The sequence below is a fragment of the Protopterus annectens genome, chromosome 1.part0 (genome assembly GCF_019279795.1).
Source record: "Protopterus annectens isolate FY-2018-M chromosome 1.part0, PAN1.0, whole genome shotgun sequence".
NCBI classification, from domain to species: Eukaryota; Metazoa; Chordata; order Ceratodontiformes; family Protopteridae; genus Protopterus; species Protopterus annectens.
Genome location: NC_056725.1, coordinates 1,724,482,940 through 1,724,507,343, shown reverse-complemented (window position 1 = coordinate 1,724,507,343; position 24,404 = coordinate 1,724,482,940). Strand labels below are relative to the sequence as shown.

The 24,404-nt window shown below is 43.9% G+C and overlaps 1 protein-coding gene across 2 annotated transcripts in view; it reads right to left on the bottom strand.

Moving 5' to 3' along the window:
- The window catches only part of STXBP5 (syntaxin binding protein 5), a 3,006,986-nt gene that overhangs the window by 2,406,811 nt on the left and 575,771 nt on the right, over positions 1-24,404 (bottom strand). For both annotated transcript variants that reach the window (XM_044068842.1, XM_044068850.1), the window contains exon 3: positions 15,095-15,176. In XM_044068842.1, coding sequence (XP_043924777.1) covers positions 15,095-15,176 — 82 coding nt within the window. The remainder of the gene's footprint in view (positions 1-15,094; positions 15,177-24,404) is intronic.

Here is a 24,404-nt window from a genome sequence, read left to right as displayed (position 1 = left end):
ATCTGTCCAATGCCCTAGAATCCCTGTCTGAGGGGGTAGGGTTTTTTGCAGCGGAAGCCTTGACCCCTTTGGGACCCTGAGAGGTAGTTTCTGGGTCCGCAGCAGGGTTTTTGAAAAGGAATTTATGAGAGTCAGGAACCCTGTAGTACCTGTCCGGCTTAACAGGAGCTGGAGGTAAGGAGTCAGGGGTCAGACTGGACTCTGAAAATACATCATCTACAATGTCTAACACAGGTGAAATAGCTAGGGGCCTGTGTTGTGGTAGTAAAAGGAAGTCTCTGAGCCTTTTCTTAGATTCTGAAAAATCTTGGCTCTCCCATTGGAAATGCTCCCTCATGGTATGCAAGGTTTCCCCAAGAGAGTAATCCTCAGGAGGAGAGGCTGAAGGAATAGATTCTTCAGCATCAGAATCCTCATAGGGAGGAAGAGAGTATTCCTGATCAGAAAAGGAATCAGATGAAATGAAAACCTGATCTGAAGATTCATATTCTGTCTCTTGCCTAGGCCTTTTACCAGGAGGGGGATGGGAACCCCTGATCAAAGTAATTAAGTCTTCGGACATTTTGAGCATCTGTTTTTTGGGAATGGAGGCCTGTCCATGAGACTGCTGTACTTGTTTCTTTGTCTTTAAAGGTGCTTTAGTCTTTGCCTTTGTAGCTGAAGTCGTTTTAATGTATAATTGAGTAGGTCTGAAAACACCATCAGAAGCCGATGCCTGCTCAGCGGCTCCGGACCCATCTGAGTGAATAGTCTCCGAAGGTCCAATACATTGAGTTTCCAGAGGCCTAGTCGACTCAATGTGGGAGTCGGTAGCGGCCTGCCGGTCTAAAGTAGCGGGCGTCAGGGGCTGCGATGGCGCCTCACTGAGAACCGGTGACTGGCTTAGAAGAAGCCTCGTTGTCGGTTTTGGACCTCGGATGCCTGTCCTTTTCTTTTTCTTTGCGTTTCTTGTGAATTCCGGTACTCGGATGGCTATCCGACGACATCGTATAATTAAATCTTCTGCCAAAATAGTGTAATGCAAAATCGTACATACGCTTAATAGTGCGTTGGTTAAATCTAGCACAAAACCAACAACTAGCAACGTCGTGGTCAGGGCCTAAGCAAGGAATACCGTAAGAATGAAAGTCCTTATGAGGTATTTGCTTCCCACAAGAAATGCAATTATTAACTTTTTCTGACATCGGTATGGAGCAAGAAAAAAGTTTCCCCAACGGGGTACATAGCTTTTAACGAAGACTTCGGATCTGAAATTTGAACACGAAAATCTCAGGAGTCGGCCGACCGGCACTTGCGAACTGCTTATGCTTCAGGCACCGCGCGGCAAGAAAAGACTGAAGAAAATGGCGTCGGCTGCATCTTTTATACCCCTGGTGCACTAACGCCAGGGAAGAGGCGACAGCAACCAACGCCAGACCTAGACTTTGGAATAAAGGCCGACTGAGGGTAGCCTGCCAGCAGGATAACCCCAAGTGTAATGACTGCAACAGTGAAACACGAAGAACATCCTTTAGATCCAAGGACACCTGAAAAGCCTGAGGTATTAAGAGAAGAAAAAGGGTTTTACGAGTAACCACCCGAAAAGAAGGAACCCTTGAGAGAGGTGCTGAGCAAGGAGCAATCCAGAACAGGTCTGCAAGTGCCCACCTTTCAAGGAACAAGGAACATCCTGGAGTAAAATCCCTTTCCTACTTGGAAGGAGGGGCAGGTTGAATAGTTACCTGGTCCACCAGGGACGCAAGGACCTCTGATAAATGAGGACGTTGTTCCACAGGAGATTGGGAAATCCCTGAAATAGCAGGGAGAGACTTCCACATAATAGTAAACCTTATGGATGATAGATAAAACCCAAGAAGATGAGATGATGAGACGTCGGTTGGGAAGACAGAGGGAGAGCTAAAGGGCCAAGGAAACCTGCCTAAAGGGTGGGGGGGGGGCAAAATGTCAAAGAGGAGCAGGCTCGTCAGATAAAGGAGGCTTGTGAGCCACAGAAGCCTATGTAGACATAGCAGAAGGAGCTTGCCTACCACTCTTTACTGGCCTGAGGTGGTTGCCTACATACAAAAGCAGGCCTAGTAGGATAATTCCTCTGGAACTTAGGGATAGGAGAGACAAATAATGTTTAAGGTCCTGCAAAGCCATATCTTTTTCTTGAAAAGACTTAAAAATATCAAAACATAGCAGCAGCAGCAATCCCAAAATTATTTTTATTATCCAAATAAGCATCCAGCAACTTGGCCTTAATGTCCTCAGATAAAGACTGTAGACAAAGCCTATAGTAATGCATCACGACAGACCCAAAGGCAGCAGCTCTGGAAGAGGCATCGGCAACATCATAGCTGCACTTGATACAGTGTTGAGCCACTTGAGAGGTGGAACCCAAAACAGATAAAGTAGAAGACTTAACTTCAGAAACAGGGAGATCAGAACTAACCTGATAATCCTGGGCAATCCAGGACATATCTGGTCTCACATGTCTGGTAATTGATGGCCTGATAGGCCAAAGTAAAAACAGTATAAACCTTGTTATCAATCATCGCCATTGCCTTACAAACCTTATCTGAGGGCAGAAACTTGGAAGGTTTGTCAAAGAAGACTGACACCACAGCAGGATCAGCAGAAAGACACTTAAAAATTGACAATTCTCTGAAACCTTATAGAAACTGTCAGGTTTCTTTGGAGTAGGAGGTTGAGAAGCCTGAGACTTAGAAGCAGCTATAAAGGTGTCTAACAAAACAGCCAACACAGGAGGCACTGTAGAAGGTTTAGGAGTGTCCACCTGAAGCAAACCATATAATACCTTTTCTGGATATCAGACACCAGAGAAGAATCCCATTTAAAATATTCCATTATTCTAATTATTATGCCCCCCAAAAGACAATTCCTCAAAGGGAGACTCAAGACTAATGGACTCCTCTTCATCAGAACCATCAGCCAAAGATGAAGGCATCTGGGAAGAGAACGACGAGACCCTTTATCAGACTCTGAATCTTCATCTGAGGAATTGGGAGTCCTAGGCCATTTGGAAGGAGTTGAAGTCCAAGGGTGAGTAGGCACAGAAACTCCTTTAGGATGCCTCAGGGCCTTTAAGGCATTAAAAAGGTCCTTAGTAAACTCATGCCATTCCCTTTGAGGATCCTTAAGGCATACAGAAGAATACTTAGTCTTCTGCTTCTTCTTGGTAGGGACGTCAGCACTAACAAACACTTGAGGTTCTGAACCCTGACAGGATTTAATACAAGTACCCACAACCTCTTCCCTGACCATAATCTGCAGAATCCCTGTAGGGCCCTCCGGGATCATCAACCATGGTTCCCCCTCGATGTTCAGAACAGATGCCTGAAAAGCCACAAAGGACATGTGAAAGAAAGGATCCATGCTGACCTCTGACAGGGCCATGGCAGAAGAATCCAATGTAGACACTGGACAGCCTACTGAGCTATCATATGCTTCTAGAGAAATGTCCAGTGGAGGCTGGACAACCAAATAATCCAGGCAAGATTTCTTGGCATTCTTCTTACCTGATAGTACCTCAGAGTTGATTGATTCTGCCATGCTACCCTGGGTTAACAGTTTAAGCCTCTGGTTGTCTAGGCAGGTGGCCAACGAAGATAACCAGCTTCTAAGAGTCTTAAGCATAAACACCTTACCGATACTACAGGATGTATGGTCGTAGGAAGCACCCAAACAAACAAACAGACAAAAAAACACTTTTCATGATTACCCCTATGGTGACTCTGCCTCTCACACTGACATTTTACCTTTTGGATGTCATGAGTTCCAGGTAACCAAAAGAGAACAAGACCAAAAGAAAAAAAGGACTCCAATGGGGCAAATATCTGACAACTGGTTATTCAGTACAGCAAACAGTGTTCAGACTGATGAGTGATGATGGCGTTTAGACTGGCAGCAAAAAAGTTCTGGGAAGCTGAGTATGTGCGTCACCTTTATGCCCTATATCCTGAACAGTGAGTATGCATGTGATGTACAGCACACACAATATCTAAAGGTTTTATTATACTGCTCAGATATCGCTATCCTTGGCAGGAGATCACTTTCATGAAGAATACTGCAACAGCGATGTACAAGTACATAAAATGTTCTACCAAAACAACAAGTTGTTCAGATGACTCAGAGTCACTCTGGAAAGTCCACTTCCTGAAGATATTAGTGCACCTTAACTTTATCTACAGCCTGCATTTCCAAAATTTTACTTACATTACTTATGTGAGGTTATATCCAGTTTCAGTAAATCTGCTGTTTGTGATCTTACTCGTCTGTCCACACAAAATGCCTACTTACAAAACTTACAGGACTGCACTTCAGGTGAAGACCCAGTTCTTGCTAAAATCTCTTTTGTTTCAGTTTCTGATACTTGTGTACATCACAATCTTCCAGATCCATGCACGTTTTCAGTGTCTCTCTAGTTAGTTGGGACAACAGAATTCTCCCTACCTCCACAGTTTTTAAAAGCAAGAATGAAAGTCTCCACATCGTCCTTTGTTCAAGAATCTTTGGGTCACATTTGGCTTACGAGCTCCCAGAGCAATGGATGACTGGATTATTAAGATGGATATCTTTGGCTTGAGGCTGAGCTGATGTTGAACAGTTCTGTCTTGCATGCTCATCAGGTATTAGATGGTGCACATTTATTTCTCCTTATGATTGACCAGGTGTTGCTCAGTCCTTTCTTGAAGACTGATCAAGATGTTCCTCACTGGCTGAACATCTCTTGTGAAGTACTGCAATGGAAGACACTAAAGATTCATTGGAATTTACCAAAGCCTCAATCAGTTTCTTCATCTTTTTCAAGGAGAACTCAGAATTTACAGTCAGAATGCACAATAGCTGCTTTTTCACACAAAGCCAGCTATACCAAAATTAATGAAATTTCTTAAAATAGCACTTTTTTCTCTAATCTGATACCATGCAAACTAACTCTAGTGGGGGAATATAACTCAAGAAAAGCAAGTAGCTTTTGGGAAAGACACAGCATGAAAATGTAGTATAATGTTTTGTTTAAAATAAAACATTTTCTTTGTTATATTTATAAAGTTATGCAATTGCTAACCAGGATGGAGCACTGATCTCAAACCATTTTCAGGTTCAGCCCAAGACAGAAATAAAAAGATACAAATCAAAATACATAAAGAAAAAATATTAAATTACACAATAATGTTAAAATACAAAATGATAGACACAGGCAAATTAAATCACGCTGACAAACTAATTGAAAACACATTGCTAAAAGGAATACTAGGCTGGCAGATAGTAATGCATAGGACTTTGAAACATCAAGATTAGGTTCAGAAAAATACAAATTTTAAAGCAGGATATTATGCAGCAAGTGTGATAAGTACCTAGAGCATAGGTAAACTTTTGAGCTGCTAGTGTGCTAATGAATGTAGTCGACTGGATACTGTCAATGTTCACTGCAGCCAGACTTCAAATTTGAAACTCATGTTTATTTACAATAAGGTTCAATAAAAGAGGAAAATTTCATTCAATCAAAACAGTTCTGTCTGTGGTTAAATGAATTATCCTCCCCAATTCCCCAAAGCAATAGAGAAACTCTCTTTATAATTTCACCAAAAAGAAAAAAAAAATGATGTTCCATCTTCTCCTTCCACACACATAGGGATAAATCTAGCGGTCTTCTCTCCTGAATATTTCAGTTCCCTTTCTCATAGGGATACTCTCCAGAATACTTTCCTTCTGGTATATGTGCGTCCTTTTAGAGTCCACCGAAAAAGATCTTCAGGCCAAAACATTACGAATATTATTCTATACCAGGGTAGTGGACTTCAAAAATATCCCTGTGTGCAGCTGCCCCTTAACACTAAAATGCTTGCCATTTTCTATCTTAGTACCCTTAAAGGGACCAGCCAACACCACTATGCTACACATTTTAAGGGCTCATCTGTCACTATGCTACATTTTAAATGCATAAACATAGATATATATCTCTGTGTGTGTGTGTGTGTGTGTGTGTATAAAAAAAAAATATATATATATATATATATATATATATATATATATATATATATACACACAATATAAGTGCATTATATATATATATATATATATATATATATATATATATATATATATACACACACACACACACACACACACACACACACACATATATTTGTATGAAATATGTGTATTGTGTGTGTGTGTGTGTGTGTGTATATATAGACATATATATCTAGATCTACACACACACACACACACACACACACACACACACACACACACACACACACACACACTTGCATTTATTTTTTAATTTCTCCAAACATTTTGGTTTTCTAATACTGTGACAGGAATAAACCACATTCTTAAGTAAAGCTTCCGAGACTAGCACTGCTTCAGTCTTCAATGTTTGCCTATAGTGTTCTTCTCAGCACCCACAATGTGCCCAGAATTACTTCTTTCTGCAGTTCATCCATCGTTACATGTATTGGAAACATATCTGAGTAGGACTATAACTTATTTTCTATTGGTCCTACTGCTCCTTGTGTTAGAACTGTCTAGGTAGCTTTCTTCCATATTGCTTCTTGTTTCTGCTTGCAAATCCTGGCATTTTATGACTTTGTCTATCAGTATGTAATACTCTATAATAGCTAGGTGTAGGAATTTCAATGATTAACACTATTATAACAAATTAATAAGCTACGTGATATGGCTCTTACATCTAAATTGCTACAATTATACTTTTTAACAGACCTGTCCATAACTTGTTTTTCCTTCCAAAAGTGCTTGTCCCAACAGATTCTCTTAATCCTTGTGACTTCTTGTTGAGGACGTTTTTAATTCTTGAAACCTTATTTACCTTCAGTTTCCTCAAAATTATTCCTTTTCCTTGCTTTTATTTATTGTTTCTTTTTTTTGTACCCACACATGCTTTGGTTTCCCCCATTTTTACGTCAGCTTTCTCTCTTTAGTTCTACTACATACCTACAGAAAACCCACTACATGTGTCCTATTGACTGTGCTACCATTCCAACCAATCAGGTTCTCACTGTTCACACCACACCAACCTAAACAAATGCTAAGTTACTATAGCATTCTTCCTTGCTTTCCATTTCTTCAGTACTAGTATTAGTAGGAGAGATACTTTCCACTGTACAACTCATTAACCTCCCACCATATTTATTACTTTCAGTGGCATTTGTTCAGCTTCGATGGCACACTGATTACATTTTCTCTGCATCACTGATCGATCCATTGTCCCTTACGATGGAGCCCAATCATCTTATTCTTCACTAGCCTTTTTCACTATTCTTTATTATTGTAAAGTATTTGAATTTTTTTTAACAGTGATAATACCATTTTACACAGACACATTCAGGGTTTCACACTGCATTATCTTAGTGTACTGCATGTTTTTGTCTGCCTTTGAAACCAGGATATAAATGACAAGGGTCTATGAATCAGTTTGTCTACATGGTTAGCAAATAAAGATAAATTATTAAAAACACTTTCTTGGAAAGAGTGTGGAAAGGGTACTGACCCTACCAAATGTTGCTTTAAACTCATTACTTAAAGCAAAGAACTTCTAACAAGTGATACAAAAAAAAAAAAAAAAAAAAAAATCACAGCAGTACTAGCTTTTTACCATACAGTATTCATCTTTCTATGTGGCCGCGGTGGTACGGCGGTAGCATTGGTACCTCACAGCAAGAGGTTCGCCCATTCAGTTCTCGGCTTGGCTTGGGAGTGCCTTCTGTATGGAGTCTGTCTGCATGTCCTCCCCGCAGTTGGGTAGCGTTCGAAAGACATGCCTTCATTGAAGGCTGGGCATCGAGCTGGCACCTCAGCATTTCTTAAAAATCTACTGCCAATCATTAGCGGACTGGAGTTCCGCTGTGGCGATCCCTTACCGGGAAAAAGCCAAAAGACCAACAACAACAACAACATTCATCTTTCTATATCTGTCTTAATCTTAATGCTGAAAACAATCACTATTAAATAAATTAGGGTGACAGAAGTTGATAAAACTACTTAAAATGTAACATTTCTAAATAAAATTCATTCATATCAAGCTTTATTTTGCATTTGGTAGTAGCTGGCCTTAATAGCAACCTTGCAACATAATAACAATCTTATTTCCAATCATCATCAGAGTCAAATAAGCTGTATTTGTCAGTTCATTAATGGGCAGTACAATGCTCCCAGTGGGGCATTAATGTATTTATCTGTTCATAAAATAGAACAGAACAGTCACAGGAAAAAAACAGAAATTAAATCAGTCAAGACCTTTACACACACCCACAAATAGCTACAGACATGCACTTAAGAAGATAATAATTTACACAAAATGCAAATTATTAAAGCAAGCCAAAAATAATTATTTAAAATGTCAGTGTTGCAACATACCTCTCAACTGTAGAGATTTGTGCCTCATATTTTTTGTCAGTTTTTCATAAAATTGTACTTTTCTATCAAATTAATGGCAAATCATTAAAGACTGAAGTTAGAAAATGACAGCCATTTGAGTTTCAGACTTCATACCCTTCAGAAAATTCATGCTAATGCAAAAAAAGAAGTTATGTCTTACCATAACGTTCCATCTGTGTTGTAGATCTTTATTCATTCATTACTGTTAGGACTTCGGTTCCGTGCTTGGAACCGACACGGCTGTTACCAAGCTCATGCCAGCCAAAAACTCTCAGCTAAGACCTACCCACAATGCCCCTCTCAGTCTCTTCAGATCGAGTTTGCCCACCATTATAGTATAGAAGTAATAAAAGTGATATTAGGAGGCTTTGTCTGAGCAAATACCTTAACTCATAAGGAAATCCTAAAGTCCACCAGAAGTCCAGGCAGGGGGAAGGAGGGTAGGAAGTAATGAATGAATAAAGATCTACAACACAGATGGAATGTTATGGTAAGACATAACTTCTTTATCTGCTGCTGTAAATCTTTATTCATTCTTTACTGTTAGGACCGAGTCCCCAGCTACTTGAGTCCTGGATAGCACTAAGGAAGGACATTCCAGAGCACCATAGAACCAAAGGATGCTCGTCCTCTGGAGGCCAAATCCAATTTGTAATGAGTGATAACAGAATGAGGTCTTGCCCAAGTGGCTGCTGCGCAGATATCATCCATAGAGGCTCTGGAATGAAAAGCCACTGAAGTAGCCATCGATCTAGTAGAGTGAGCCTTTATTCTGGAACATAAGGGCACTTTGTTCTGATGGTAGATAAAAGTAATGGCGTGTCCGAGCCAAGAAAATAAAGTCATTTTGGAAACAGGCTTAGCCAATATGAGTCCTGCAGAGGCCACAAACAATTGATCAATTCTTCTGAAAGATTTAGTTTTGTCCAAGTAGAAACGAAGTTGCCTATGAACATCGAGAGTATGCAGAAGGTATTCCCCACTATTTGAATGGTGAGGAAAGAAAAAGGTAAGTCAATAGATTAATTAATGGAAAAAACAGAAATGATCTTGGGCAAAAAGGAAGGGTCAGTACGTAGGGACACTCTTTCCCTATGAAAAATCAGGTAAGGTCTCTTGAAACTCTAGGCCTGCAACTCAGATACTCTTCTCGCTGAGGCAAGGGCTACTAGAATTAGTCTTACAAGACAAAAATTTCATATCACAGGCGTTAGAGGGCTCGTAGGGAGTACTTGTTAATGACTGGAACACCAAAGACAAGTTCCATGGCTCTACAGAAGGCTTAACCGGAGGTTTAATATGTAATACCCCTTTCATGAAGGTTTTGCACAGTCGGTGTGACATAACAGAAGAATTGTCAATTCCATTGTGAAAATTCGCAATAGCTGCTAAATGCACTGTAATTGTCGATGCTGAAGCTCCTGTGTGTAATAGAGTAGACAGGTATTGTAGGATCTTCTGAATAGGCATGGAAAAGGGGTCTATGTTATATTCTTTGGCCCATCTAGAGAACCTAATCCAATTACTAGAATACATTTTCCTGGTGGAAGGTTTGTGTGAAGCTATAAGAATCTCACGAACAGGGGAAGAAATATCAGGTAGCCTGGCAATCATTGGAAGTGGAGAAACCAAGCTGTGAGCTTGAGGCTGTGGAGATTTGGGGTGACTCAATCCCTGAGGATGAGACAGCAGACCATGGGATTGATCCAGGATTCACAGGCTGTGAATCAGATGAGGCCACAGAAAAGGAAACCAGACTTGACGGGGTCAGTAAGGAGCAATGAGGATCACTCTGCTTCTCAACCATTGAGCTTTCTGGAGGAATTTTGGGATGAGGGGAAACGGGGGAAAGGCATACAGCAGACCCAGGGGCCAGTCGTGCATCAGATCATCCCTTGGTGACTACCCCTGAGGGGGGATCAGGGCAAAATAGCTTCTGCATTTGTTGTTTAGGGGAAAAGCAAACAGGTCACAGCAAGGCCTGCCCCAACGGCAGAAGATCTGATCTGCTATTATAGGACAGAGGGACCACTCGTGAGGCATCAAAATGTTTCTGCTCAGATTGCCTGCAATAAGATTGGAACTCCCGAGAATGTGCGTTGCTATGAGAAAGTGGTTGGAAGCCATCGCCCAGCGCCAAATTCTCATGGTCTCCCGACACAGGGGGTAAGACCTGATTCCGCCTTGTTTGTTGATGTACCAGACGACTGGCACATTGTCTGACTGAATTGCAATGGTCCCAGAAGGAAGGGATGTGTGGAACCCTTGCAACACTAAGAGAACTGCCCTCAATTCCATGGGGGACCAGGTGCCTTGGACTGTCTTTCCCTGGAAATGCCCCCCACCCCAACAGGGAAGTGTCCATGGTCACCATGGCCGTGGGCTGGGGAAAGCCGGTCGACACCAAAGACTTGATTCTGGCTTCATCCACCAAAGCATTTCTTTCTAGAAAAGATTTGTAAGGCATATCATGTGGTCAAGTGGGTGGGTTAAGATCGACCATTGCGATGAAAGGAGCCACTGTACTAGTCTCATGTGCAACCTCGCCAGTGGTACTAAGGTAATGGTTGCTGCCATAGATCCCATTATCTGTAGTACAAGGCATGCTGGTACAAATGTCTGTGGAAGGAGGACTTGAATCTGGCTTCTCATTTTTGAAAGCCTGCGAGGTGGAAGGGAAGCCTGACAGGACGTTGTGTCGAAGATCGCTCCAATGAATTCCAGGGCTCTTGTTGGAGATATTTGAGATTTGTCCATGTTGACCGTGATACCTAGGTGAAGAGCAAGGCCTCAAGTGTAACAGAGACTGAGAATGAGAAGATTCCTGGTCATGGCGGTAAGGAGCCAATCGTCTAAATATGGAAACACCTGGAATCCTTGTAGCCGGAGATGACTGCCATACATTTGGTGACCACTCTGAGGGCTGTCGAGAGACCAAAGGGCAGTACCCTGAACTGATAGTGATTGGCTCCCAGACGGAAGCGGAGAAATCTCTGGGAGCATTTGTCCATCTTTATGTGGTACTACGCGTCCTGTAGGTCTATAGAGCACATCCAGTTGTCCTTCCCCAGAAAGGGGAGAATGGACTGTACCATGCCTATCTGGAATTTTTGAGGTTTTATGAATTTGTTTAGTAAGCTGAGATCCAGGATTGGTCTCCAGTCCCCTATCTTTTTTGGCACTTAAAAGAACCTCAAGTAAAACCCAGATCCTCTCTGGTCTGGTGGGACTAGCTGGATGACTCTTTTTCTTAGCAGCTTTTTGATTTCTATGGCTGTAGCAGCCCTCTGACTGGGTGGGACATCAGGGATTCATTTTATGGGTCTGGGAGTAAGATCGAATGCGATATGACCGCCTCTGGATATTACTCCCTGCATCCATTGTTATGAGTTGCCAGGCCTGTAAGTGCATGGAAAATCGACCCTCTGACTGCTTCCAGAGGAAAGCACTCGGGCCGCTGTTCAGGAGCGCTGGAAGGGTCAGCCGGAGAAGGAATCACTAGCACGCTGGTTGCACGGACCCCCTCTGCCCCGAAAGGGGCATCTTCTGAATGAGTTGCCCCCTCTGCCCCAGGGGGATTGTTCACCACGAGTGTCACGAAAAGATCCTTGTGACTTCTTGAACCACAATTTTCCTCTCCTTTGATTCAAGGAGAAGGATCTCTGGGGGGTGGAAAAATGTATGCCCACAGCAGACAAGGCCTTTCCATCCTTCTCACTACTTGATAGTGTGTCTCTAACTTTGGGACCAAAAAGGGAAGATTCGTCAACAGGCACATTGACGAAGGAAGATTTAAAGGGGTCTGCGAAGTCACACAAACGCATCCAAGCATGGCGTCGCATGATGATGCCTGATGCGGCTGCTCAAGATGCCCCCTTGGTAGTGTAAGAGATCAAGCGCATCAAGGAGTTCAAGATGGATTCCATGGTAGCTAGCTGAGAGGCAAAAGTATCACGCATCTCCTCAGGCAGTACTCTCACCAAAGAGGCAGACATTTCTGAGATTAGGTCTCTTTGGAGGCAAGTAAAGTGTGCCAAATAAATCAGCGACCGAATGGCAAAGGTCGCTGAAGTGTAGGCTCGCATTCCCAGTCTGTCCATAGCCTGATACTCCCTGTTCGGGGGATGAACAGTGGAACTATCTTCTGCCAGTTCCCTCTTGGTGGCCACCACCATGACCATGGAATCAACTACCAGTTGCTTGGACCAACTGGGTTGGTCTTCAGGAGTGGATAAAATTTTATCTGACCTCCGAGGGATAGGTTCTATGTTGTCTGGAGCCTCCCAGGCATGCTGCATAATAAGTTTACTAAGCTCATCCACAGGCAGGGTCACCCAGAAAGTAGATGGCCAAGCACGGAAGGCCTGCAAGATCAATGATTCCTCCGAACAAGGGTTGGAGGGCTTCCAGTCTCCCCTCTGCTTGAGGATCTCAAGAATGTCTCCAAATGAGATGTCTTCTGGGAGAGACCATGGGGACTCTTCTCCCTCATTGCAATCGGTGTCTTCAGTGATGGATTCCTCAGGGGAATCAAGATGGTTCCTCTTACAAAGTTTCTTCCGGGGTGGCTCCCCAGTGGGATCTTCTGAGGAGGACTCCGGAGAAAGGGTCTTGCAGCTCCCGTGCTCTGGATCCCAAAGTAGGGGGTTGGCACAGCTGCATGCTAGAGGAGGGGTTCTGGTGTCGATGTCAATGGTGCCAACTGTGAGCCTGTTGAAGCAAGGACCCTCTCCATCACCTGGAAAGCAGGCCCACCCAAGGAGGGATGGGAGCCCAGAACCAAGAAGGACAACCTTGGAACCGGGGCCACACCCTGCCCTGAGGATCCCACCTCCAGGTGAGGAGCTCCGAGAGGACCGGTAGGCTGCCGGGAGAGCTGTGGCCGTAGATGGTGCCACCATAAAAATAGGCGCCGAACTAGGTGCCACGGTGCCGACAGCCCAAGCACTGCTCCAAGAGTGAACCAGCTCCAAAGGAGCCATTGCACCAGGAGTAAATGGTGCCAACAGGGACGCCTCCACTGTCACTGCCGAGACAGAATGCACTGGGATGGCCATCGGTACCGAAGTCTCCATGACCTGGAAGGAGGCCGGAGGAAGATATACAAGTGAATATACCATGAGAGTTTCTGCTCCAAGAGGGAGGGAAGACCTAGCCAGGGTGGGTAATGCTCTAGCTGCCAAAAGCTGGTCCACAACCCTCACTACATCTTGTTCTGAAAGACTCCTGGTGGATCTGAAGGAAGCTGCCGATGGAGATTCTGGCCTCTCAAGAAATGGACTAAATTGCTGTCCACAAAAGGGGTCATAAGAGGGAGAATATCTGGTTCTGTGAAGGGGCTCGACCTTCTGAACTGATGGTGTCAGCATCAGTGGAGCCGTATAAGACATCGGCACGATGGCCAGGGATGGTGCCGATGCAGGTACAGTAGTCGAAGCCTATGGCAAAAACAAGGTCAGCACTGAGGGCGATGGTGCCAAAGGTGGTACAGTGGTTGGTGTTTGAGTCAAAATTAAAGGCAGCACCGAGGGAGAAGACATGGACCCTGGTGCCGAAGCTGTCTGCGCCAATGGCCCAGAAGAAGCCATGTGTCGACTCGGTTCCGAGGATGACAGAGATATCAGAACCAAGTGATTTAATTTCTCTTTTTGTTTTTTCACGTCCTTATGCTTAGAAGGTGGTGAGACCTCCATCCGAGAAAGAGCCTTCGAGAAGGGTGTTTTCAGCATACCTTTAAGAATAAGTTTGTTCTTGCGTTCAGCTAGAGTATGGTTGCTGAAGCTAGAACAAATGTCACAGGAAACGTTAATGTGGTCAACGCCCGAACAATAAACACACCGGGCGTGACCATCAGAGTTGAGCATTTTACGGCCACACTTATCACACTGCATGAACCCAAGCTTGGCCTTATCCAACATTATAACACGCTAAAACTACCACACAATAAACTAAACTACCAAACAAGACAGATAAAGGGACAGTAAAAACAGTGTGTGTAATTTTACCAACAATGGTTCTAAAAAATACCAGAAAGGTAAGAGAAGGGCCTACTAGGAAGGGAAGACAGAGTAGTAACAACGATGGTACAAAAGAACTACCAAGGAAGTGGGTAGGGTTTTAGTCAGAAATAAGAGAGAGATAAAGATGAGAAATTACCTTAGACTAGAACAAACAGGCTAATAAAACACTAATAGCTAGAAAAACTACAAAAAGCTACTCATAGCTGCAGAGAAAGCTTGGCACATCTGACGAATAACGTGGCAAACGAGATCTCCAGAGCCTATGAGAGGAGCATCGTGGGTAGGTCTTAGCTGAGAGTTTTTGGCTGGCGTGAGCTTGGTAATGGTCGTGTCAGTTCTGAGGATGGAACCAAAGTCCTAACAGTAAGGAATGAATAAAGATTTATAACATCAGATCCTGTTATTCTATCAACTTTCTAAGTAATATTTAAAAATTGTCCATATTTCCAGCCCTTTGTCGCACTTTTGATGGCTTTATCCAGATTACTTGCTTTATGATGTTGAGAGGTATGTGTTGCAAGTATACTGACTTTAATAATATGACAAAAAAGAGCATCATTCAAAGTGTGGTCTTTAACCATCAAAGCAAGCAGTATAGCCACATAAAAATGGGATACGATATAATGGCAGAATCAGATGCAGGACAGAACACATAACATTTTGCTTACCTCATTAATCAGGAACTGGAGCTGGATCACTGCTGCCCCACTTTCATGCTGACAGTAGCATTCAACTCCTGGCCGACCAAAGCTGTGATTATTTTCGTTAAGGACTAATATATGTAATAATGCCACAGGAAAAAAGATGTCTTAACAGCAATCTCTCTTCAACAACAACAACAGAAGCAAAAAAAATCTAGCTAAAGTAAAATACAAATAGCCATGAATGTGTACTCAACATAACAACAAATCTTCAAGATTACCATCATACAGCATGTGACAAAAGAAACTGGCATCTTCATGTACTAGAACTGGCTTGGCCACTTTTTCTCTGGACATTTGACTGGCATTACTTCAAAATGACATCTGTTGTACATCAGTATATATATGGATGACACCTCCATCATGCTTTCTAGTTTTATTCTGCAACTTAGCAGCTACCGCTAAAAATGGAAGAAACATTTTTTTATAAAAGCAGCATAAAAAAAAATTGAAGGAACATGAACAGTTTACCCCAGTGTAAGCTTACAAGTAAATGCTGGTTAGTCGCATGAAGTATACCCAGTTAAATGTAAGACAGAAATAAAGTCTAGGGGGAAATTAAAAAAACATTTTTTTTTGCTCTAAAGGGATGTAGATCAAAAGAAAAGTCCCAAACAAATGCAGATGAGGCAGAGTGGGGAAGTCAAACATTCATGTAACAAAAAAGTAATCTTACAAGACAGATGAACATTGTGGTTACTTGTTACAGGGTCAGTCTTAGGTCAATTGGACCTATTTGGCCCAATAAGGCCCTGCTCCCTCAGCACACCCCCCTCCCCCCACCCAATCAGGCTATGATAAGAGTCATTGTGTGTCACTCAGACACTACAGCAAAGTGCTAGGCATTTTCCTACTGGAAGTCTTGTTTTCAAAGTAGCTATAAGTCTAGTTAGCAGATCAGACAACATTTTTCGTCACATTTGCACTAGTAACTAGTCCAGTATTAATAGCTGCACCGTCACTCCTCTTGTAAGGCTTACACTGCTAGCTGCTCACACTGCCAGTTTCAGTTGCTGTTGCAGAGTGCTCACCAAGGGTTTTATAACTAAAACTAGCCAGGTTACCCATCTGGTTTTGTGTACTATTCCAGTTACTGTCTCAAAGATACTAAACCCAGCTTAAGCTGAAGACAGGTGGAAAAGTTACTGTGTTTTCTTTTGCTTCTCTTGCCGACATGTTTATGATTGACTGCTAATGAATACACTTAGAAGAAATAGAGGTGGGACAGTCAGTCTCAGGCAGCATGAAAAAAGAAATACTAGTATGTATAAATAAACAGATACTGTGATGTGAGATAACTTCTGATCACTTAGACTTCTCACAGAGTTAACAATTTAACAGTATGGCAAGAAATGCATGTTGCAGTCACAGATGGGCAAAATAGTCCCACTCAAGATCTGTTTGATACATAATGGGAGCCAGATGTGGAGAGAAAAAAATTATTCATTTGACTTAAAAAAAAAAAAAAAAAGGAAACAGTAACTGAAAAAGTTTGATACAAATGTACTGCAGGGGTACGAGTTTCAGAGTCACATACAAAATAGGGGACGAACAGAAACTTAATCCTAGAAAAAGGGTGGACTGAATCGGGGATGGTATTACAGAAAAGTGAACAAACTATGAGGGTTTTGCATGTTCTCACTATATCCATCTGGGCTTCCTTCAGGCATTCTGATATCCTCCATTCTGCCAAACATGATGCTTACCCACTACTATAAATTACATGTAATCCTTACTGTTGTGCATGTTCATAGGTGTATACTAGGCTAATGGCCCTGAAGCCTTTACAAGCCTAGCCCATAGTATTACCCTGGCATCATGCCACCCTACCTTAGTTCCCAGTGCCTCTGTAGAGTAGATTCACTTGAGTGATCCCCAGGATGAATTTTCTATTTCACATCCACTTATCAAGATTTCTCTTGAAAAGGGCCAGTGAGGTGTTCTGCTTGACATGTATGGGAAGTCTATTCCATAGCATGGGCAGTGTCTGGGTTATGAACCTGTCTCTCCAGCATGTTCTGTTGATTGTGGTAATGAGGTTGAGGTCTCTGGAGCATGTGGTGCAGAAGACTGGGATTTCTTTAGTTGTAGCATTTCTAACAGAGCTGGGTCGAACATTGCTTTGTAAGTCAAGCAGACATTGCCTCCAAGTAGGCAATATGAGACAGAGAATAGTTGGAGTTTTTTGAGACTGTCCATATAGGACAAGTGTTTAAGGCCTAGGATCCTCTTTGTGAGGTACTTTTGTGGCCTCTCCAGTTGTTGCAGGTGTCTAGTGAGGTATATGCCAAATGGAGCATTGTACTCAATGACTGGCCTAATGAGGGAAGAGTAGAGGGAGACAATGACCTCTTTCTTCCTGGATGCAAAACCCTTAGTAATGAGATGTGCCACATAGGACTTTCTGACGCAGTGGCAATGTGATGGTCTAGAGAGAGTTTCCTGTCAACCTGTGTTCCTAGATCTCTTATAATGCTTTCTATGTTCAGTGGACTACCATCAATGTGGTAATTCAAAGGAACAGGGTTTTCCCCAAGAGAGATGATGACACATTTTTTGGGATTGAGCTTAAGGCCATGGTTCTGACACCAGCCGCTGGTCTCAGTGAGGCCTTTCTGTAGGATGTCAGCATCACTTGGGGAGTTAATAATAGCTCTCAACTTGCAATCTGTGAACTTTGTCAGCCAAAGTCCCTTCATGTTGGCCTGGGCTTCAAAGTAGATAAACAGGAGAGGACCCAGGACCAAACTCTGTGGGACTCCACTCGTGACTGGCTTGCAATCTGACGGAGTCAGCTACTTTCACACTGTGGGTTCTATCTGTGAGCCAGTTTGCAACCCACCTAGTGATATAGGGGTTGATGCCTACCTTAGTGAGTTTTTCTAGGATTCCTGAGTGGGGAATGGTATCAAAGACCTTGGCCAGATCAAGGTAGGCTGTATGAACCACCTTGCCTTCATCTACATCTCTGGTGACTGACTCAAAGAAGTCTTCTAAGTTGAGCAGACATGATCTACCCTTCACAAAACCAAACTGTGTAGGATCCAGAGTTTGGAGATTCCCTATATCCTTGTTTATTAGGTCCATGATGATGTGTTCCATAGCTTTGTATATCAGACTCATCAGGCTAATGGGGCAATAGTTCCCAGGGTCTGCAGTCGCTCCTCCTTTGTGGAGAGGGATGACTGTCGCAGTGCGCCATTCGGTAGGGACAAAGTCTGAGGTGAGGCTGTGACTGAACAGGGCATACAGGTGAGGTGCCAATTCACTCTGTAGTTCATGAAGAACACAGCCAGGGATATTGTCAGGTCCCATAGAAGCTGTATTCTTGGCCTTGGACAGTGCTGTTTTAACTTGTGCAGTAGTAATACTGGGTGCCTGGCAATCTACTGGTACTGTGATTGGTTCTTCGGAGGGGGGGTAAAGTTGGCACAATCTGTCGGCCAGTATATTGGCAATATCTGTTGGCTCGGTATAGGAGGTACCATTGTGCAGTAGCTCAGAGCAAATGTGGGTATTGCCATGGGGATTTTTTACATAACTATAGAAGGCCTTATGGTTGTCTTTACTATCTGCTGCAATTCTGTTTTCATAGCTAGCTTTAGAGGATTTGATGAGGGATCTCAACTTTTTGTTGAGGCTGATAAGGAAGTTTTTCCAGTCTTCGGACTTCACCTTATTCCGCATCAGTTTCCTCCTGTTGTAGAGTTTGTTTATGTCAGGGGACCACCAGACTGGCTTCCTTTTTTTGGAGGAGAGCGTCTTGGTTCTATTGGGTATGGTGAGATCCATGCATTTGTGTATGTGTTCGTACAGTGCATTGGTGTATGATTCAGCAGTCATGCAACTATTCTCCATTTGCATGGGTGCCGTGAAGTTAGCCACCTCTGTTTTTAGGAGCCCAAAGTTAGCTTTGGAGAAGTTTGTCATGGTGGTTACCTTTGTGGGGAGGGGGGGTAGGAGGCATGTGGATTTCCAAGGTGATAAGTTTGTGGTCGGATCTAACCAGGAAGGAGTTGACTATTGGTGTAGAGCAATGGTCACCCATGTTAGTAATGACCAGGTCAAGGATGTTGCTACCTCTAGTGGGGGTAAGAACTAGCTGGTCCAGGGTATTGGAATTAATGAATTCCAAGAAATGTTGGCCAAGTGTATTGGTACATGAGTAGTTTTCCCAGTTAATGGAGGGGTAGTTGAAGTTGCCCAGTATGAGAGTGTTAGGTTGGACCCTAATATTCTCCAGGGTGCTTAGGAACATGGAGTGTGAGTCTTGGGACATGGTTGGGGACCTATAAAAGGCTACAATCTGAATCGCTGTCTTACCCAATGTTAGCTGCACCTGAAGTATTTCAGATGCGTTATGTTGGGCTACCAGTCTGGAGGTGTGTGCATCATTTATGAATATGGAAACACCACCTCCTTTTGAGCTTTGGTCCAAGTTCTGGGGCCAAAAGGTGTGGAATGAGTTACAGCCTGGTAATGAAGGGGTGCTTTCTGCTGCCTTGAACCAGGTCTCCGTTACAGCACAAATGTTGATGTTCTCCATTTTAAGGAGTACTTTGAGCGCATGTATTTTGAGATTTAGACTTCTAGCGTTGAGCAGCATGACCCTCAGATTGCATTTATTTGTAGCTGCTACGGTGGTAATTTGGTCTTTGGAACACTGCCTAAAAAAGGCACTACAGGGGTGGCAAGAGCTTTGGCCAGTATCCAGAAGCCCAGGGGTAAGAAAGATCTGCATTTGAATTGCATCTAACTGAGCTCCGATGAAGTCCAAGCTCTGAAGCAGAGTCAGTGCTGATTTGGGGAGATTGATGGTAATGCCTAGATTTTTGCTAAGAGTAGAAAAGAGTCCCTGGCTTGGTATAGGAGATGCTTGGTCGGGGCAGCAAAGAGCCAATTATCCAGGTATGGAAAGACTTGCATACCCTGAAGCCTCAGGTGAGCCGGAACTACTGCCATCACTTTGGTGAACACCCGGGGGCGGTGGTGAAACCAAAGGGAAGGGCTCTGAATTGAAAGTGATTGGCTCCTAGCCGGAAGCTGAGAAACCTCCGGGAGCATCTGTCCATGTTGATATGGTAGTACGCGTCTTGGAGGTCAATTGAGCACATCCAGTCATTCATCTGCAAATAGGGCACGACAGAGAGAAGGGTGACCATCCAAAATTTTGTCTTGGTTTCTATCAGGTTTAGGGTGGAAAGATCCAAGATGGGTCTTAGGTCCCCCATCTTCTATGGCACTAAAAAGAACCTGGAATAAAACTTCAATCCAGACTGGTTTGGGGGGACCCTTTGGATGACTCGTTTGCTTAACAGCTGTTCTACTTCTAAGGCTGCTGCCTCCAGTTGAGCAGGTGGAACATCTTGGAGGTGTCTGGGAAGAAGAGGTGGTTGGTTGAGGGGAACTGAATAACCTCTGGATATGATCTGCAGCACCCAGTGATTGTTTGTAATGAACTCCTGTGCCACTGGGTGCAGTAAAAAGTGACCCCCGACTGCCTCCAGAGAGGAGCAGTCAGGGAACCCTTCAGGGCTGCTACCCAGGCCTGTCCGAGAAAGGTTCTTGGGATCCAGTATTTCTCAGACCCCCTCTGCCTCGGGCCAATGCCTATTGTAACCCCTTCTGCTTCTGGGAGACAAATTGTCCTGAGTATCCCAGAAAAATACCAGAGACTTTTGGAACTACATCTTCTTTGTCCCTCACTGATTCCTGGAAAAGGAACTTTGAGGGGAGGAGAAGTGGATCTTGATGGCAGACAGTCTCCTCATCCTTCTAACTCTGGACAAGTGTCCCACTCACTGACTTCCCAAAAAGGGAAGAACCATCAAAAGGGGTGTTGGTAAAAGACGTCTTAAAGAGGTCAGAGAACTGACACAGCCAGAGCCAGGAATGGCGCCTGATGGTGATTACTGAACCGGCAGCCCTAGCAGCTCCCTCCATGGCATGGGAAAGAAGGCACATGGACGTATTAGAAATGGCATTTAGAGTGGCCATTTGAGTGAAGAACGTCTTTTTGTCCTCCGCTGACATGGTCTCTGGGGTCGATTCAGTGACCTCCTTGACTAGGTCAAACTTTAATTGAGTCAGATGTGCCATATAGTTCAGCTCCCTAATGGCAAAGGTCACTAAAGCATACACCCGCTTCCCAAAATGATCCAAAGTCCATGACTCACAGTCAGGAGGGTGGAACGTATAGTTCTCCTGAGCTACCCTTTCTTTGCGGCAGCTGCCACGAACATAGCATCTACTGGGGATCCTTTGAACCAGTGCATCCCGTCTGCTGGGGGACTCAGGATCTTGTCAGGATGCTTCAGGATAGGCTCCACCATATCTGGCTCCTTCCACGCCCGAGATGTTATTAGATCCACCAAGGGATCCGCAGGAGGGGACACCCAGGAAGTAGATGGGCCCATGCTGACTGCCTCAGGAAACACTGTTTCGTCCTAGGTTGGTTTTTAGGTAGACCATCCCCCCTTCTGGTGCAGGATTCCATAATATCTCCAAAGGAGACCTCCTTGGGGGGGAATCGGGGGGAACCTTCCCCTTCCTCCAAATTAGTGTCTGAGGTCACGGACTCCAAAGGGGAGTCCAGGTGTCTCCTCTTACATGTCCGCTTGTGAGGGACCTCCTCAGAATGGCTCTCTGGGGAGGACTCGCAAACATCCAGGTGCTTCCTGACTGGAGCTGCTTGAAGCATTATAGGCACGGGCTATCCCTGAGAGGACAAAAAGGTTGGAATTATAACAAATCCAGAGGGGGTCAGGGCGGAGTCTGAGGATGGAATGGTCAAGGGTCTAGACGGTGCCGAGAGAACCCTCTCCACCGCGTCGAAGGCAGATGGAGAACAGACCTCCAAAGTAGACCTCAACAGAGCCATTCTCCTCTGGTCTGACAGGGGAGTTGGAGCTGAGATACCGAGGGAAGTACTGTGGTCCAACCCACTCTGAGCCAACAGCACCCCCATCGGATCCAACATCAAGGCTATGGCCCCGACAGCTCAGATCCGATGCAGTTGGATCTGACAAACTCAAAAGCAATGGCCAGCATGAAGGCACTAGATACCATCGGTGCTGACCAATCGACCCCGAGGGTCCTCGGATCCAAGGGGTCTGATACCACAACAGGTCAGATCAGAGAAGGAGAAATTGGAGAGAAAAAGGTTTGTGAGGCACCCCCTCCGGAGGGAGAGGGTGCAGGCAAGACTGCCATTGAATCTGAGTGTGGATGAATTTCCCCATCATTTTGTCCATCTCCGCTTCATTAAAGGACCGGGTAGAGTGGGAAGAAGAGGCCACAGAAACAGGTCTAGAGTGGCAGAGAGGGGAAACAGGAGACCGCATTCTGACCACCTCTGGCTCAGGAGAAAATCTAGGGGAGCGGAGCTGGGGAGAACAGGGCCTGGAAGTCACAATTTTGGAGGGTGGACCAGCCAGGACAGAGCTGTCGGGAGACCATTTACAGGGCCTATCCTTTTTTTGTCTTCTCCCCTTCCCCAAACCTCTTGGCAAGAGTTTGAGTCCCTGAGGCCTGGGAAGGGGAAGATATTGCTGTAGGTGAAGATTCAGTTGAGGGGGTGGGAACAGCCATACCCCACATGGGCAAAAGGCCCTTAACTATGAGTTTGTTCTTCCTGTCCTGAAGTGCTCTGGGTTTAAACCCAATGCAGATAGGACAGGAGGTATCAAGATGAGAAGCACCCAAGCACACAACACAGCGAGTGTGGCCATCAGCAGAGGAGAGCTTATGGCGACATTCAGAATAACGCTTGAGGACAAATTTAGGGGCTTCAGACATTGTCCCCTAGATAAGGTCCAAGATACACACACATGCACAAAAACACTTGAGAAAAGAAAGGTAGAAAAAGGGAACTTTTTTTTTTTTTACCGATGCTAATCGTAAGGGGGAGGATAGCAAAGAAGATTAGGAAAAGGCAAAACTGTAACTCATTTACGTGATTTTTAATCAAAAGACACACACACCATGCTGCCAAGAGCTTGGACCACATTGCAGGCTGTATCAGCGGCAAATGAGATTTGAAGCGAGGAAGCAGACAGGGAGCATTATGGGTAGGGGAGGAGCTGAGAGCTCAGATCAATGATGCTAGCTACGTGGCCATGTCTGATCCATGCCGGATCCAAAGCCCAAAGGTTGAAGACCAAATGAAGTAAAGTACTTCAGATACTATTCTATTTATTATTTTTGTCAACTGGGCTAAATTCCACTGAGTCGACAGGCTCTATTACAGTACAGACCCAGGAAGAAAAGCTTTGTACCAGAAAGCAACCATCATTTTAGAGTAACCAGAAACAGCCTCAGAAGGCCAGGAGAACCCCCACACCTTTGAGCTACAGCTTTATATCTTTATGAATATATTAGTGTTCAAATACAATTAGCCATGGTCATTATTCTCAGCAGTTTCTGCAATGTTGAAAATTCAGCAATACCAGTGAATCATTTTTATAGCTGAAGTGAAAACTAAGTTAATTTTCCAGAACATTCAAGAGATGTGCATGCAGCTTTTCATGTCAATGTGAAGCTCAGCATTTCAATTTAGTTTGTCAAGGCACAATTGATTGCTCAAAGTGCACAATACCCCATGCAGCTGATTTACAAAGGGTTGAAGATGTACGGTGTGATGAGAGGAGGTACTGCCAGCCATGCCAGGAGAAATAGGGCAGTGGATTTGTAGCATATGCCAGCACAGCTAGCTGGAATTTTGTAAATAATTACAGTCATTTGTATATCAAACTGACTTGTACAGATGCTTGTGCTGAAAATCCATTTGTGAGGTTTCTGTTAAAATGTATCAACAGTGTGTCCTGCTGGAAGGAAAAGAATTGCACATGCATTGTTGTAACTGTTAACATGTATACATTGTAACAGCATATACTGGAAGTGAACAGGTTAATCTTAATCCACCTGACTTTGCAAAATATTCTTGAAATTAAATTACTTTATGGGTTAAGACATAAAGATGTTATCCCACAGTTTTGAATGAAGCCACAGACGTAATGTCTGTGCTAGAGAATAGTTGGTAGCTCCTGTAGGAAGAGTGAAATGGTTTTATGACTTTCAGCAGCTGCACTACATCTGAGCAAAGCTCTACCTGTGTGTATTGTAGCACATAGGTGCTAAACCCTGGCAGCGTCTAATGGAGGATAGTGCATGAAGAAGAGTCAGATGACCAGATGTATGCGATGTCATTCTGTACAGAAGTAATGTTTTAATAATAGAGGGACCAGTCACCATCTTGCCTTGCTCTACTCAGTAAGCA